The 15,932-nt window shown below is 45.5% G+C and overlaps 1 protein-coding gene across 1 annotated transcript in view; it reads left to right on the top strand.

The window, feature by feature from the left end:
• The window catches only part of LOC147421589 (large ribosomal subunit protein eL20z-like), a 92,743-nt gene that overhangs the window by 28,785 nt on the left and 48,026 nt on the right, over positions 1-15,932 (top strand). The window contains exon 3 of the mRNA XM_086502702.1: positions 7,795-7,909. Coding sequence (XP_086358828.1) covers positions 7,795-7,909 — 115 coding nt within the window. The remainder of the gene's footprint in view (positions 1-7,794; positions 7,910-15,932) is intronic.

The raw sequence follows: 15,932 nt of genomic DNA, 5'->3' as shown, positions 1-15,932 counted from the left end.
GAAGATGGACAGTCGATCAAGTTTGATACTTTTTCAGGATACAAAGATGCTTCGAAGGTTGTGTCTTTTATACAGCAGTTTGACATCGCTTTCGCGGGAGGACGCTATTCAGAGCACTCCAAGATTCGGAGAGCTGCCTCTTACTTTAAGGGGAATGCTCGAACATGGTGGTCCACGCTTCTTTTAAACAAGACTGTGCCAGTTAAATGGCTGAAATTTAAGAAGCTTTTTATTTCTTCTTGGTTGACGCAAGAGTATGAACGAGATATACGAGCTGCTTGGAACCATCTTCAGATGACCAAGAGAGATACAGTGGATGCTTACTGTGAGATTCTGGAGCTCTTTTCTACCCGCCTCTTCATTCAAGAAGATCTCGTTTAGAGAAGAGATTGAGCGGTTCACCTTGGGTCTACCTACAGAGATCCGAGATCACTGCTTGGAATAGAAGTCAGCTTCTATTCAGGAGTTGATGAGTCATGCGAAGCGGGGCTTTGCCATTCACTATGGCAGTCTGACCTACCCCACAGATGAGGCCATGACACAACGAGCCGAACAGACTTCTGGGAATGAAAGTAGAAAAAAAAAGAGCAACCCAGAGAAAAAGGATGCACGACCCAAGCTTACTCCTGAGGCGAGAGCTCGATTCATCAAGGAGGTAAAGTGCTTTGGATGCGGGGAACATGGACATATCTCCGCGAAGTGCACTAGAAAGGCATATAAATAACAGAATGATAAAGACGACGACAGGCGTGAGAGTTCGAGAGCAGCTGAGGACGTGGCAGAAAAGGCAGATAGAAAAGCAGAACTGGTACCACATGGTGTGGGACCTGAACCGAATCAAATGAATGAAAGTCAGGGAGCTCTTTTGAAGGAGCCAAGGCCAACTTCTTTTCACTTGGAATTGGCGGCTCGATTTGGAATTACGCCCGACAGGCTAAGGCCACAGGCGGAGGTAGTTCGAGTGGCACCCGGACGGGATGTTGCCATTACACCGAGCGTTGGAAAACTTCGTTTGCAATGATAGGGGTGTTCAGGGCACGTGAGTGACGTTCTACTCGGAATCCCTTGGTACCACAAGAACTACGCCGTGGTTGACTACCGGGCTGAGAAAGCGACTTTGACAAATGAAGGGCTCAAAGATTGTAGTTGATGAACTTCAGTTTCTTTACTCATTCTTTTGGGAGAGAACTGAACGATGGATAAAGGTTGAATATGTTTTGACCTGAATAAAAGAACGCCGAGATTTTTCTCCACACTCATGCCGATTGCTTTTTGCAGGGCCCGAAGATCAGACCATTGGAAGCACACCACCGAACCGGCCACCTTATCGTGTGAGCCGAGCACAGAATGAAGAGATTATGAACCAAGTGAATGACCTCTTAAAAAAGGGTCTTGTCCAGCCTAGTATACTACTTCACCGTTTTGCTCTCCAGTATTGTTGGTTTTGAAGAAAGATGGATCTTGGAGAATGTGCATCGATTATAGAGCTCTCAACAAAATCACCATTAAGAACAGATTTCTGATTCCTAGGATCGATGATATACTCGACAGATTACAGGGATCCTTGTGCTTCAAGAGGATTGATCTGAAGAGTGGATATCATCAGATCAGAATCGTGTCGGGAGACGTCTACAAGACAGCTTTTCGGACGACTTTTGGGTTATTTGAGTTTTTGGTGATGCCTTTTGGTTTAACCAATGCTCTTGCGACATTTAACCGGATGATGGACAAGATTTTTTCGCAGAGTACAGGCTATTTGTTGACACTTTCTTTGACAACATCATTGTTTTCTCCAAGAATGAGGTAGAACACAGAGATCATCTGCTTTAGGTCTTTCAGGCATTACGAGATCACAAGTTAGTGATTAATGCAAAGAAACGTGAATTTTTCCTACCAGAGAAACACTGTTTGGGACATATTGTCTCAGCAAGCAGGAGTGCAAATGGACCCGGCCAAGATAGAGACTATCCGTGATTGGCCTGATTTGAAGAATGTCCATGAAGTTAGAAGCTTCTTGGGACTGTGTTCGTACTACAGGCGGTTCATACGAAAGTTTGCAGAGGTTGCTTCCCCTTTGCATACCTTGACATAGAAAGGAGTCCCTTTCTCATGGGGACCCACAGAGGTGACTGCCTTTCATACATTGAAAGAGAAATTGACTACGGGACCAGTTTTGACTTTGCCGGACTTGCAGAAGTCATTTGAAGTATATTGTGATGCTTGTGGTCGTAGTCTGGGTGCGGTCTTACTGCAAGAAGGCCATGTCATTGCTTACGAGAGCTGATTGTTCTCTAGGCCGGCGACAACAACACAGATTTATGAGAGAGAGCTTTTGGCAGTTATCCATGCTCTTACTCAGTGACGACATTACCTACTCGGAGCGGATTTTACTGTCTTTACAGACCATCAAAGTTTGTGCTACTTCTTGTCACAGAAGCAGCTTTCGGAAAAGCAGATGCGGTGGGCGAACATCTTGTCACAGTTTCACTTCCAGATTGTCCATGTGTAGGGACAGAAGAATGTGGTGGCAGATGCTTTGTCTCAGAAGCCGTTGGTTCTGGCTATTTCCGCGATACATCATAGAAGCTTCGAGGATATGGTCGACCAATATGCCACAGATACAGATTTTGTAGATATTTTCACACGGATACGGGATGGGGAGACAGTAGCAGGATACTCCATTCGGGAAGGCTACTTAATAAGAAAAACCATGTTGTGCGTTACATAGCCGTTGAGGGAAAAGGTTATGATTGAATGCCATTGTCCACCTTTTACGGGTCACCGCGCCATTGCTACCACCATGAAGGGGGTAGAGAGAGACTTCTTTTGGCCAAGACTCAAGAAGGATGTGGAAGAGTTTGGGCGCAGTTGCTTGGTATGCCAGAAGGTCAAGTTTGACAGGCATAAAGCACAGGGATTGTTACAGCCTTTACCCATACCCATCCGCCCCTGGGAAAGTATTGCAATGGATTTCAGTTTTGAACTCCCGAGAACACAGAGTGGTCACGATGGTATCTGAACTGTTATTGACAGATTTAGCAAACAGGCTCATTTCATTCCAGTGAAGAAAACAGTCAAGCCAGATCACTTAGCGCGACTGTTTGTGGCCCAGATCTTCAGATTACATGGCATGCCTGAGACGATTGTCTCCGATACAGACCCCAGATTTACGAGTTTATTTTGGAAGGCAATATGGGAGAACATTGGCATGCGGTTGTAGTTCTCATCATCGTTCCACCCGCAGACTGACGGGAAATCTGAGATTGCCAATTCAGTGATTCTAGATTTATTGAAGTCTTATATCTCGGATCAGAAGACTCAATGGGAAAAGTACTTACCTTTGGTGGAATTTGCCTACAATAACACGATACACTCTTCGATGGGGAAGGCACCATTTGAGATTGTTGAAGGTGCTACGAAGGTTCCACCCTTCCTAAGCATGAAAGATAAGATTTTTGAAGCGGATGAATATGCGAGATTTAGATACGGCTTTTGCCAAGGTTCGCGAGACTTTGCAAAAGTCTCAAGAACGACAGAAAAAGGCAGCAAATCGCCATCGTCGCGACTTGAAATTGAAGGAGGATGATTGGGTGCTCTTACGTTTTGAGAAGGCACGCCTAAGAAAGAAAAAGGGAAAGGAGAGGCTTTTTCCAAAGCTGAGTATGCGATACTACGGACCTTTCCAGATCACTGAAAAGATAAATGATGTCTCCTTCCGACTGAAATTGCTTGATACTTGGAGGATTCACAATGCATTTCATGCGAGTCTCTTGAAACCTTTTAAAGGTGATGTGCCCGATGATGGGGAGCCTAATGAGCAACCCGAAGTGGAAGAAAACGAGGAGATCCTTGTTCCTGAACAGATTTTGGCACACAAGGATACGAAGAATAAAGGTAAAGTCCGAAGGCGGTTCTTGGTTAAGTTCAAGAACTATCCTGCATTAGATGCGAAGTGGATGGAGGAGGAGGACGTGGCAAATACTCCTCAGATTGTGAAACTTTACCTCGATGCTTTTGGTTTAGCATAGTCTATTCCAAACGGAACCCAGAATTCAGCTTGGCCGGAGATCTGGTGCAGTGGGATGCACAAGAGGGGAGTCACTCCGCTCCTTTGTCAACAGATGCCTCGATTTTGATACTAAAGTCACTGATGTCTCTTTGAGCTTCAAGGATACTGACAGCTAACAGTATTCTGCTGGATGACTTTATGAAATGGAATTCTTGATTATGATACTGATTTGTTCTTGACTTCTTTTAAGTGCAGGAACTGATAGACGAAATGACTGCAGCATTTTAGTCTGATTGATTTTGAATAGACATGGTTGCAATAGGGGTTAGTCAATCGGACATCGATGAGGTCCCGATTGGACCTAGATGCGATTGCTAGCTACATTGCCGATAAATCATGGTCTAAGATCCGAATGAATGTTGAATGTCATGTGATGTCTCATGTGATGTCCTGTGATGTCTAGTGATGTCCTGTCGATTTGGTACATGTGCTAGATGTGTATTCCTAGTACGTAGGTACTAACAGTCAGTGTCTGCTAAGACGGATTATGCCTTTTGTTGGTTTTGCAGGCGTAATCGCGGTCGATTACAATGCTTTCAAGAGGGGGGTATGTCACAAAGTGATGACGTGGCTACCGATAGCAGAAACCCTAATTTCTGCTAGAAATCCTAAAATTCCTGCAAACCCTAATTTCTGCCAGAAACCCTAATTTACAGAAACCCTAATTTCTGGAAACCCTAACCCTAACTGCTGGCTGAAACCCTAATGTGGCCGGAAACCCTAAAAGCAGACGGAAAATGCCACGTGACAGCAGCGTACGGATTTTCGGAAAACGCACCGGATTTTGCGGACTGAAAAGCAGCCCTATGGGCGACGCAGACCATTATGATTTCTCGTTTTCTCCACATCAAACACTCAATACCACATGACATTATTTGAGCATAGCTAGTTGCGCCTCTAATGCTGGTAGAGACCCTAATTTAGATAGTTTGCTTCATCGAGCGTATGGGAGAGCTCCCACCAGACGGACTCACATTAGGCATCGATACAACTGCATCAGGAGGGACACGAGAGCATGGTACTCATAGGTCATAGAGTGGTTTACATCCCATGGCTTGGATATCATGGACCTGCCCCCTTTCCAGCATGACCCCGATTCTCCCCATACACGCCTCTCACACAATGAGAGGAATAGAGTTCTCAGACAAGATCTTTGGCAGCTATATATTCGGGAGACATGGATCACACCTAGAGAGCCTCTCCCCACATAGAGGCAGTACTACAGAGATCACTTCCTGACCATTCTAGCAGATGTTTTATCCAGAGAACGAGATACTTGGATGTCTACCTGCCACATAGAGCACGAGTGCCATTGGACCCAGAGTATCTTCACACGAGCTAGAGATTGAGGCAGGGAGAGCTGCACATGTTCTCAGAGTAGAGAGGATATGCCGCCTTTGCACAACAGAGATCGAGTGAGGATGTATGCAGATGTAGAGCATATGAGGGGATCAGAGGCAAATACCCGACCTTGTTCACAGGACAACCCACTCTACATCAGATCTTTGAGTCTAGAGACCAACGACAATTGGGATGCTTCCTCCTGGAGGCACAACAACATCGGGACTCTCTCCTCGAGACATCATCACAGTTGTGAGAGACGAGCGCTAGACTCTACAACAGGCCGAGGAGGTTCGAGCTCGCAGACGCCCACATACCCATGGACATAGGGCACCTCGACTACATCAGAGAGAGATCCAGGAGCACTACTACAAATCTCTGGAGGAGAGACGCACCCGGGCTTTTGCAGATCCAGTCGCCATCTTACGCGGATTGTTCACACCCTACCCCCCATGCATTATGTTTTACACCCTGATTATGGGGCTGTGATAGCATTTTTCATGCTTGTATTTACCCCAGCATATAGGACTGCATCTTTCCCCTGAATTTAGAGCTCCACCCTTGTATACCCCCCTCCTCCCCCAACCATTACACAGGACACTACGTTTTACTTTTGTACCTTTTATCCTTTATGGATACACATTAAAAATCTCTCTCTCTCTCTCTCTCTCTCTCTCTCTCTCTCTCTCTCTCTCTCTCTCTCTCTCTCTCTCTCTCTCTCTCTCTCTCTCTCTTAAGCTGTGTACAAATGATACTGATCTGGTGAGAGCCTCAACCTCCATAGGTGGGGCAGCCAGCTCCGCTCGTATGATGTCATGTGGCACTGAGGCCTTGGCTCTAATCAGCCTAGAAATCATAGATATCAAGGGTCTCTCCATATTACTCCATCCAGCACTGTCAACAGACGGCCCCCAAACCTGAACCCCGTAGTGCATAACTGAAGCGACCATAGTGTCGAAAAGCCATAGCTTTGTTCGAGGTTCCTGGAACTGAACCTGCGAACAAATTCTCTCTAAACCGCCTAGGGCTGCATAGGCACGAGTCAATCTAGTGTCTGCTGCCACTTTCAGTGTGAACCTCGGTCCACTAAAGACCACCCCAAGATATCAGGATCAAAGATGTCACGGATTATTCCTACTTGAGATACAGAGACATAGAGACGCTCTATTGAGTGGGCAAAGACAGAGAGAGTCCCAGAGACGCATCTCAGATTTCTTCAGTCTGAGTACCATAGAGGCAGAGGGGACACCACCATCACAGAGCTCGGTTCCCACCCATACACACACCAGCGGTACTCTCATTGATCGAGCTATAGACGTTAATATATCATTTCATTTCATTTCATTTCTCTCTCTCTCTCTCTCTCTCTCTCTCTCTCTCTCTCTCTCTCTCTCTCTCTCATGCCTCCTCTTGTGCTCCTGCTACAATAGACCCTTCGCTGCTTCCCGCTGAATTTAGCCGACTGCCCCTCGTGACGCTCTGCTGCTGCTTTTCAGCATTGCTATTAAAAATTGCGATTAAAACTTCTATGTGAAAAAACTGCTCACAACGGTCTTGGGCTTAGGGCCACATGGAGCATTCTCCATTCAGCCTTCACCAAATCTCCCCTAGAGAATCATGGTAAATAGAATACATACTGCCTTCTTCAATTCCTTGACCTTGCGAGCTGTATCTATAATCTCATTAAAAAGTTTCTTTTGATGTGCCATGACTCAAATGGCTGTGCATGGTATACTATAGTTAAAATAAAATTTGCCCTCTGAAATGTGTGTGGGAGAAAGGGCAGCACATTATATGTTCAAGCTTTCTCCTTGTACCATTTTGGAGTTATTTAATACATAAAACAGTTGGCCTTGCATAATCTCCTCTTGGCCCCCTCGTCTCCTCTCGCGCTCTCTTGAAAATAAAATTTTCCCTCTGAAATGTTTCTGTGAGAGAGAGGGCAGCACGCTATATGTCCTAGCTTTCTCCTACTCCTTTTACCATCCAAGAGTTCTTTAATACATGAGACAATTTGCCTTGCATAATCTCTTCCCTTTTTCCTCTTGGTCCCCTGGTCTCCTCTCCCACTCTCTTGGTACCTTGGACTACTCTCTTACTGCCATCTGGCATAACTCAGATATCGACATGTTGAGATTGCTCTATGGTTTCTGCTGTATTTCATTCCCATGCATAAAATATCCCAACCCCTTACTGGAAACCGTTTAGACTACCATAGAGTTTCAAGGAAGAGGCATCGAGGTTTATTTGGTCGAGAAATCTCCAGTGGGTCTTGTATCTTCAAAAGCTCCATCATTAAAAGCCGTACTCTTTGCATTGCAATGAGGATGAAATTGTGCATTAGATGTATGCCCTTTCTTGACTGTTTTGTTGTGTCACTGCAGGTTTATCATTGGATGGTTCTTAGCAAGTGTGCCATGGTATGTTGGCGTAATACTTCTTGTGTGTACAAAACATGATCACAGAGAGCGCATTGGACTGGTCTGTTGCACGATAGCGGTAATATCTTTTCTATACCATTGCTTTATCAAAAAAAAATTCTCTCCTATTTCACCAGGCATGGAAAAGAAATTGACATCGCTATTTCATCTTTCAAATAATAAATAAACAAGCGTATAAAGGGTAGTGTCTCTGAAGGACTTCTACGTCTGCTTTGCTATAGAAATAATGAAGTGATAACTACTAATAAATGAAGTTTTTTTTGTCATCGCTCGTATTCCATTGTAAGTATCACGAGGTAGTAGGGCTAGTGTGTGTTTAAGGCCTCCCTGTGTTTTACTCTTGTAATTGTCCGAGGAGCCGAACCTCTTAGATTGGAGAATGCAGATAACACCATGTTGTTTTCGCATTATGATGCACATGTTCTCATTTATCACTTGCCAATAGAGATTTGGTTGGGAGTCAGGTCCTTCTTGCGACAGCTTGGTATACTACTTGCTGGAGGTGACCCAGGGTTTCTATCCAGCCGTGCCACTTGGTGTGCAACTTTCTCCAGGGAGGCTCTACGAGTAGAGTTTTGGAGGTCATCTCCTAGGTTTACTGTCTCGATCTAGTAAGTGAGGGCTTCTTTGTGGTTGTGTCGAGCCTTGTGAGGCTCTACTAGAGTTTAGCATTCAGTAGTTTTTGTTTGTTATCACCACTTGTAAGAAACAAATGGGAACACGCCCCCTTCCCCGCTGTGGCTTCGTGAGCAATTTCTCGGACTCGCTTGGCGTGCTTGTTCCAGCAGGAGAATGTCTCTTCGTCTTCGCCTTCACTTATAGTAGCAGACACAGATAGAAGCTCCTGCTTCGCCCGAGAGGGACTCAGATGAAGCCCCCTCGCCCAACCCCGTCGAGCCCACCATCCGACTTGCTCTGTTGCCAACAGAGAAGCAAGCAAGCCTTGCAATAGGGGTGGAACGTCTTCAGGCCACCTTTGTCACGTGCAAGATCATTGGCAGTCGACCCAGCAAAGGCAAGGCGTGTGACCTCCTTTAGGCTGGTCTCCTAACAGAGGTGGGAAAGATCATCGACATACAGCTTGTCGGCCGTGGATACTACTAGATCAAGTGTGAGACTCTTGAGATGGCTGCCAAAGTCATCTCGATGAGCCCACTGGCCATCCGAGCGGCCAAGGCTCATTTTCGACTGTCATGTGACACATCCAACCCTATGTGTCCGTGGACAAGCTACAACATGACCAGGGTTCAGTGCAGTCAAGTCAATCTAGAATAGGAAGTGATCTGGCACTTTTGTGAGTCTGTTCGCAGACTGTGCATGTCCAGACACTTAGATTAGATGCATATCCTCCGGTTGCACACAGCATGATCATCAGCATTCCCATCAGAATCCATCAGGGGAATTTTCCAGTGCATTAAACCTATTTTCCCTATTTTTGACATTTTTCACTTATTTATTAAGTGATTTTTGTTGGAAAGTAGTCAGGGCAATTTTGCTAAGTTGTATAAATAGAAACCTAGCGCTAGCACTTTCTGGCAGAAGAGGCAGCAGGAGCACTCACTCAACTAGCAACTTCTCAGCAGAACCCCAGATGCTCTAGCGTTTTTGCATTACAGCAAAAGGCTAGCGTTTTTGGACCAGATCAGCCAGCGTTTTTGCATTGGCAACAGCCTGGTGACAGCAAGAAGCAGCAGACTCCTCAGCGTTAGCAGATTCTCCACAGCAAGACAAAGATCAGCCCTAGCGTTTTTTGGATCAGCCTGACGTCTCGGCGTTTTGCAGTTCCATCGCGACGAAACCTCAAGATACACCAGCGTTTTCAGTTTTCAGTTTTCAGCATAGATCCACAGCAGAATTAGTCCCGAATCTCGCAGATCTCACCTTCCTGCAGCAGATCCTCGCTCCACGGTCAGATCCCGCGAAGTTTGCAGTTTCAGCTGGAAAACGCAGATTTCAGCATCTGCGTTTTCAGCGCATCGTCGTCACCGACATAGAGTCAGAATTCAGAAGATAAAGATTTGTAGATTTCAGCCCTTAGCATTTCCAGATTTCAGCCCGTCTCATCGTCATCCTCATTGTCGTCGACATCGTCGGCAAGTCCAAGCATTGTAGAGATTTGTGCTATCATAAGTAGACCGCTCTCGCCACAGAGAGTGGGGCCCTGGAGGAGGGTTTTACAACGTCTTTGGTGTCGTATTCTCTTCTCTCTCTAACTCTCAATCTCATGCACCCTCACTCACAGTGTCCATTCACTTTGTTTGTATCCATTGCACTCTCTCATTAAAGAATGGAAGGCTCTCCCTTCCCTAAGAAAAAGGAACCTTGAGCACAATGCGGAGCACTCATCTTTAGCAAAGTTCAACTTCACTTCCGGTGCAACTTACATTGGTATCAGAGCTTTGGCAGTGTTCTGTATCACTCAAGGAAAGAACCACAAGAACCACATAATTTTTTTTTCTTGTTGCGGTCGCACGTAACCCAAGTTCTCTTGAGCGTGTCGATTCCTAATCGTGTTTTTGAAGAGTGACAGGAAACCCAAGAAAGAAGGGCTTGTCCAGCCTCCCCTTGTGCCTCTCTTCAGTCATTGAGAGCGGACCGTGCACTTAGCGGCCGGCCAATCGACGTGAGGTGGGAAAAAGCAACCTTGGTGTGAGCGCGAGGCCACCAAGGGGTGCGCCAAAGAGCAGAACTCGGGTGAAGAGAAGATCCTTCTCTAACACAGATTGCAAGCTAAAGAAGAACCTCAAGAACCTCAGGAACCTCAAGACCCTCAAGAACCCCAAGAACCAAGACCCCCAAGAACCCAAGTTCCTCGTGGACTTAAGAACCCAAGACCACAAGAACGCACAAGAACCCAAGACTTCAGTGGATGGTCATTACGCGAAGCGGAATGGATACTTCGCATGGAGGTGGTGAGCATGGAAGTGGCGAAGAAGAGTTTTCCCCACCAGGAGGTTTTCCCGATCCTCCCCCTTCCCTATCTACGCCAAGGATTTCACTAACTCCTATGGAGGAGTTGAAGTAGTTGTTTATGGAAAGGAAGTTAGAACGCGAAGAAAGAAAAGCAGAAAGAGAAGCAGAAAGAAAGGCCTATGAAGAAAGGAGGGCAGCCATAGATCGTGCATCCGCAGAAAGAAGGGCAGCCATAGATCTTGAATACGAAGAAAGAATGGTAGCCATAGCGCGTGAGCGCGACGAAAGCGAAGCAAAATTTGATCGCGAGAACAAAGAAAGACAAGCAATGAACGATGAGTCTTTTCTCATGTGCAGGCACAGATGCAAGAGGATCAAGAGAAGGAGACTCTTTCAATCTTTTCTTCTCCCAAGCACGACACACATGATTTGCATGATTATGAGCATGATGATTTGAATGACAATGATAAGCACGATGATTTGCATGACAATGACAAGCATGATGATTTGCATGATCAAGACGTGATTGTTCACAAGGATGATGGTTTAGTTGATGCTTTTTCTAACAAAGCTAACCTCGTTGCAGATTCGATCAATCATGAAGAATCGATCTTGGCTTTCGAGTCGAGGTCCACAGCCCCCCCCCCCCCTCCCAGGCAGATTCAATCAAACACGACGAACCGATCTTGGCTCTCGAGCCTAGGTCCAAAGAACCCTTACAGGAAGTACTATGTGTTTGAATGATTAGTCAGCAGGCATTGTTCGAGTGTTTCATTTGTGATCGTTTCCTGTATTTTAGTCAGCGTCTTTATGTGATCCCTTTTCATAGGCATGCCATATTGTATGTTGAGCACGATTCACTCATGAATGAGCACGGATGTATGCGGATTTCTCATGAAAAGTATGCATTCAAGGAAGTCACATTCCATGTCTCTTCCTTGGCACAACACAGTTGTAGAAAGAGCACAAGAAAGTATGAGCACCAGGCATGGGCATTTCCGTTGTGAATTGCCACAATTGATTGATTTAGATCAGAAAGACAAGATTCGATCTCATTGTTTGCGTGTGTGTGGTGAACGGTTTGGCACTCCGTCTATTTGTTCATCTACATTGCATGCACAGTCTTTGAGGAAGACCAGATTTTTTCCAGTCACTTTACATGGAATAGTTATGTTCATGTTTTTGTGTTGGAAGTGGTTTCAGGAATTTTCAGCCTTGGAGATTCTTGAAGAAGGTGGACCTACGTCCATAGACAAAGTTGAAGCATTGAAGGAGCTACAGAAGCCTTTGTGTCGCTTTCGGCGCGGCCCATAGAAGCAAGCTTTGCAGACCTTTATGAAGTTCAAGTATCGCATGACCCACGCCTTAGAGTGGGCCAGCGAAGCGTCCTTTCCAAGAGTCCGGTAGTTGTTGGCGATCTCCCTCGACGCCATACAGTTCGGTACCAGTACCTCACTTTGAAAAGGAGGGGATGTCACGTGACACATCCAACCCTATGTGTCCATGGACAAGCTACAGCATGACCAGGGTTCAGTTCAGTCAAGTCAATCTAGAATAGGAAGTGATTTGACACTTTTGTGAGTCTGCTCGTAGACCGTGCATGTCGAGACACTTAGATTAGATGCATATCCTCCGGTTGCACACAACATGATCATCGGCATTCCCATCAGAATCCATCAGGGGAATTTTCCAATGCATTAAACCTATTTTTCCTATTTTTGACATTTTTCACTTATTTATCAAGTGACTTTTGTTGGAAAGTAGGTAGGGCAATTTTGCTAAGTTGTATAAATAGAAACCTAGCGCTAGCACTTTCTATCAGAAGAGGCAGCAGGAGCAGAGCACTCGCTCAACTGGCAACTTCTCAGTAGAACCCTAGATGCCCTAGTGTTTTTGCATCAGAGTAGAAGGCTAGTGTTTTTGGACTAGATCAGCCAGCGTTCTTGTATTGGCAACAACGCGGCGACAACAAGAAGCAACAGACTCCCCAGCGTTAGCAGATTCTCCACAGCAAGACAAAGATCAGCCCTAGCGTTTTTTGGATCAGCTTGACGTCTCGGCGTTTTGTAGTTCCATTGTGACGAAACCTCAAGATACACCAGCGTTTTCAGTTTTTAGTTTTCAGCATAGATCCACAGTAGAACAAGTCCCGAATCTCGCAGATCTCACCTTCCCGCAGCAGATCCTCGCCGCACGGTCAGATCCCGCAAAGTTTGCAGTTTCAGCCCGGAAACCACAGATTTCAGCATCTGCGTTTTCAGCGCATCGTCATTGCATCGTCGTCACCGACACAGAGTCAGAATTCAGCAGATAAAGATTTGCAGATTTCAGCCCTTAGCATTTCCAGATTTCAGCCCGTCTCGTCGTCATCCTCATCGTCGTCGACATCGTCGGCAAGTCCAAGCATTGTAGAGATTTGTGCAATCATAAGTAGACTGCTCTCGCCATAGAGAGTGGGGCCCTAGAGGAGGGTTTTACAACGTCGTTGGTGTCATATTCTCTTCTCTCTCTAACTCTCAATCTCATGCACCTTTACTCACAGTGTCCATTCACTTTGTTTGTATCCATTGCACTCTCTCATTAAAGAACGAAAGGCTCTCCCTTCCCTAAGAAAAAGAAACCTTGAGCACAGTTTGGAGCACTCATCTTGAGCGAAGTTCAACATTCATTCCGTTGTACCTTACATCGACAGTGGCGCCATGGTTATGACCCAACTTCCGATGTTCTTGTTGAGGAAGTAGATTTGCCCATCTTGGGTCTGCTTCCTCGGCCTGAGGAGATAGTATCTCTCGCTTATTGATTGGTTCTGAGATCGGAGTAGTCTTGGAGACCCCTCGCATTTAGTTGCTGCCAAGGCGGCTGGCATTCCGACAATACGTGTTCTGGTACAAGACTCACTCTGCCGAAGGTCGTCCCACTACCTAGGGTGAGTGGTGGGTGGCTACGCCAGAAGGTGGAGTATTCGAGATTCTTGAACCAATGCTTCATTTGCAGACAGAAGGGCCACTTAGAGAAGGCCTATTCTCAGAGGAGATCTCGACCCGCAGTGCAGACTCAGCCCCTCAGGGATGAAAGTGCACAGCAGTCAGGTACCCATGACGCAAATAATTGTGCAAAAGTGGAAGAGAGAGAAAAGGAGAGTCGACACGGCACGACGTAGTTCCGTTCCAGATGCACTAGCCCCAAAGACTGGCGCCCTTTCTCTATATTTCTTTATTATTGTGATTTGCAAAGTACAATGTCCGAGGGTCCTCCTCCTCTTAGTGCTCTGAAGCTTATCTGAGTAGAGAGAAACGGCGTTTCCAATGTATTGAAACACTGAAACAGGTATGGGAGTCTAACTGAAATGTTGCAACGCCACGAAATGGTATGTGTTCATTTCGAGAGAGAGTGCCTTTATTTTTCCTCCTGTTTGTAGACAGTGCGTTCGATTCCCAGATACGTTGTAGTCTAATTTGGGTGCTCAAATGGATATCGTCAGCATACAGTAGTTCTGGAGATTGGAATCACTTTAAAAAAATCCTATATAGCATCGATGGAGACTACAGCAGAGGATTCGAGCCATACTCTCTCGATATCCAGAATGCAGATGAGGATGGATTCTAGTAGTAGTATCTAGTTCTTTTGTTTCCAGACATGGTATTAGATTCACCGTTTTGTAATAGATTGGTCTCATAGTGTTATGAGCGCGTATAGAGCTAGGAGAGAGCAAGAGGAGACACAATGTACAAGAACTTGGACTTGATGATAAGCTTAATATTGATTACAAGACTTGGATTACATGACTTGAGTACAAGACAAGGCTTGATTGCAAGGACAAGACTTAAACATAAGAACTAGAAGAGGGATTTCCTCATAGGAGTCTCACAATTGGTGTTGGCAAGACTGATTACAAGAACAAGAATCGATAACAAGACGAGCTAGGAGAGGACGTACCTTGCATGAGTCTCACAACTTATGTTGGCAAGACTGAGGGACTTGTGGCCCAATACCCCTATTTATACTAGTGCTTGAGGAGGTTACTTGAGGAGGTTAGAATCTTCTAGAACCTTCTTGTTTCTTCTAGTTATTCTAGAACCTTCTAGATTCTTCTTCCACTTTCTACAGCTTCTAGATTCTTTCGGAATCTCCTCCAAGCTTCTTCTAGTGATGATGTGGGCGATGATGCAAGCGATGACACAGGTGATGACATCAGCGATGATGTAGCTGATGATGCAGGCGATGACATAGGTAATGACACAAGTGATGACACAGGCGATGACATCAGCGATGGCTGACTCTCAAGCATCCATGACATTACCCCCTCCTCTAGCGACGAGTTCCATGAGGAGCGGTGATGTTCGTTGACTGGGGCTTCCATGGATGTCGCTGATGGAATTCTTGGACTTTGAGAGGTGCATGCTAAAGATTGTGTGCTGGTTCCCAGGTTCTTTCACTGACATCATAGCCTTTCCAACGCACCAAGTACTGTAACCTGCCACGCGAAACTCGAGAATCTAGGACTTTCTCGATCTCATATTCGTCATGTCCTTGAATCTCAACCGGAGGAGGTGGTTGTAGGGCTCTTTCTCGGAAGTTAGATGTGTGACAAGGTTCTAGAACGGAGACATGAAAAACCGGATGGATTTTCATGGATGAGTGCAACTGGAGTCGATAGGTGACTGGATTGACTGGACGGATAATCTTAAACAGGCCAAGCCTTCGGTAATCGAGCTTTTGATAGGGACGACATGAACGTAGATCAGGCTGAAGGAGCCACACTTTATCCCCCTCGTTGTATTTTGGATGCGGCATGCGATGGAGATCTGCACTTTTCTTATACTTGGATTGAGCTTCTTTGATATGAATTGTAAGTTCTTTGTGAATTGTAGATAATTTTTGTGCAAGATGAATAGCAGTTGGATTCTTAACTTGACGGTGCCTGTGGATATCCTGTTTGGGATGTTGACTATAATTAACAAAGAATGGAGTGTGACGGGTGGAGACGTGAAAATTGTTATTGTAGGAGAATTCTACTAGCGGTAGGAGCTCGACCCAATTATCCTGGTGATAATTGATAGTACAACGGAGATACTGTTCCAAAACTTGATTTACTCTCTCTGTTTATCCATCGCTTTGTGGGTGATTGGCTGAGGAGAGGTTGATTTGTACGCTGAGTAGCTTGAATA

The sequence above is a fragment of the Adiantum capillus-veneris genome, chromosome 27, assembly GCF_014529385.1.
Source record: "Adiantum capillus-veneris isolate H3 chromosome 27, ASM1452938v2, whole genome shotgun sequence".
NCBI lineage: Eukaryota > Viridiplantae > Streptophyta > Polypodiopsida > Polypodiales > Pteridaceae > Adiantum > Adiantum capillus-veneris.
Note: the sequence above shows the minus strand (reverse complement) of the source record. Positions and strands in the feature narration are given on the sequence as shown.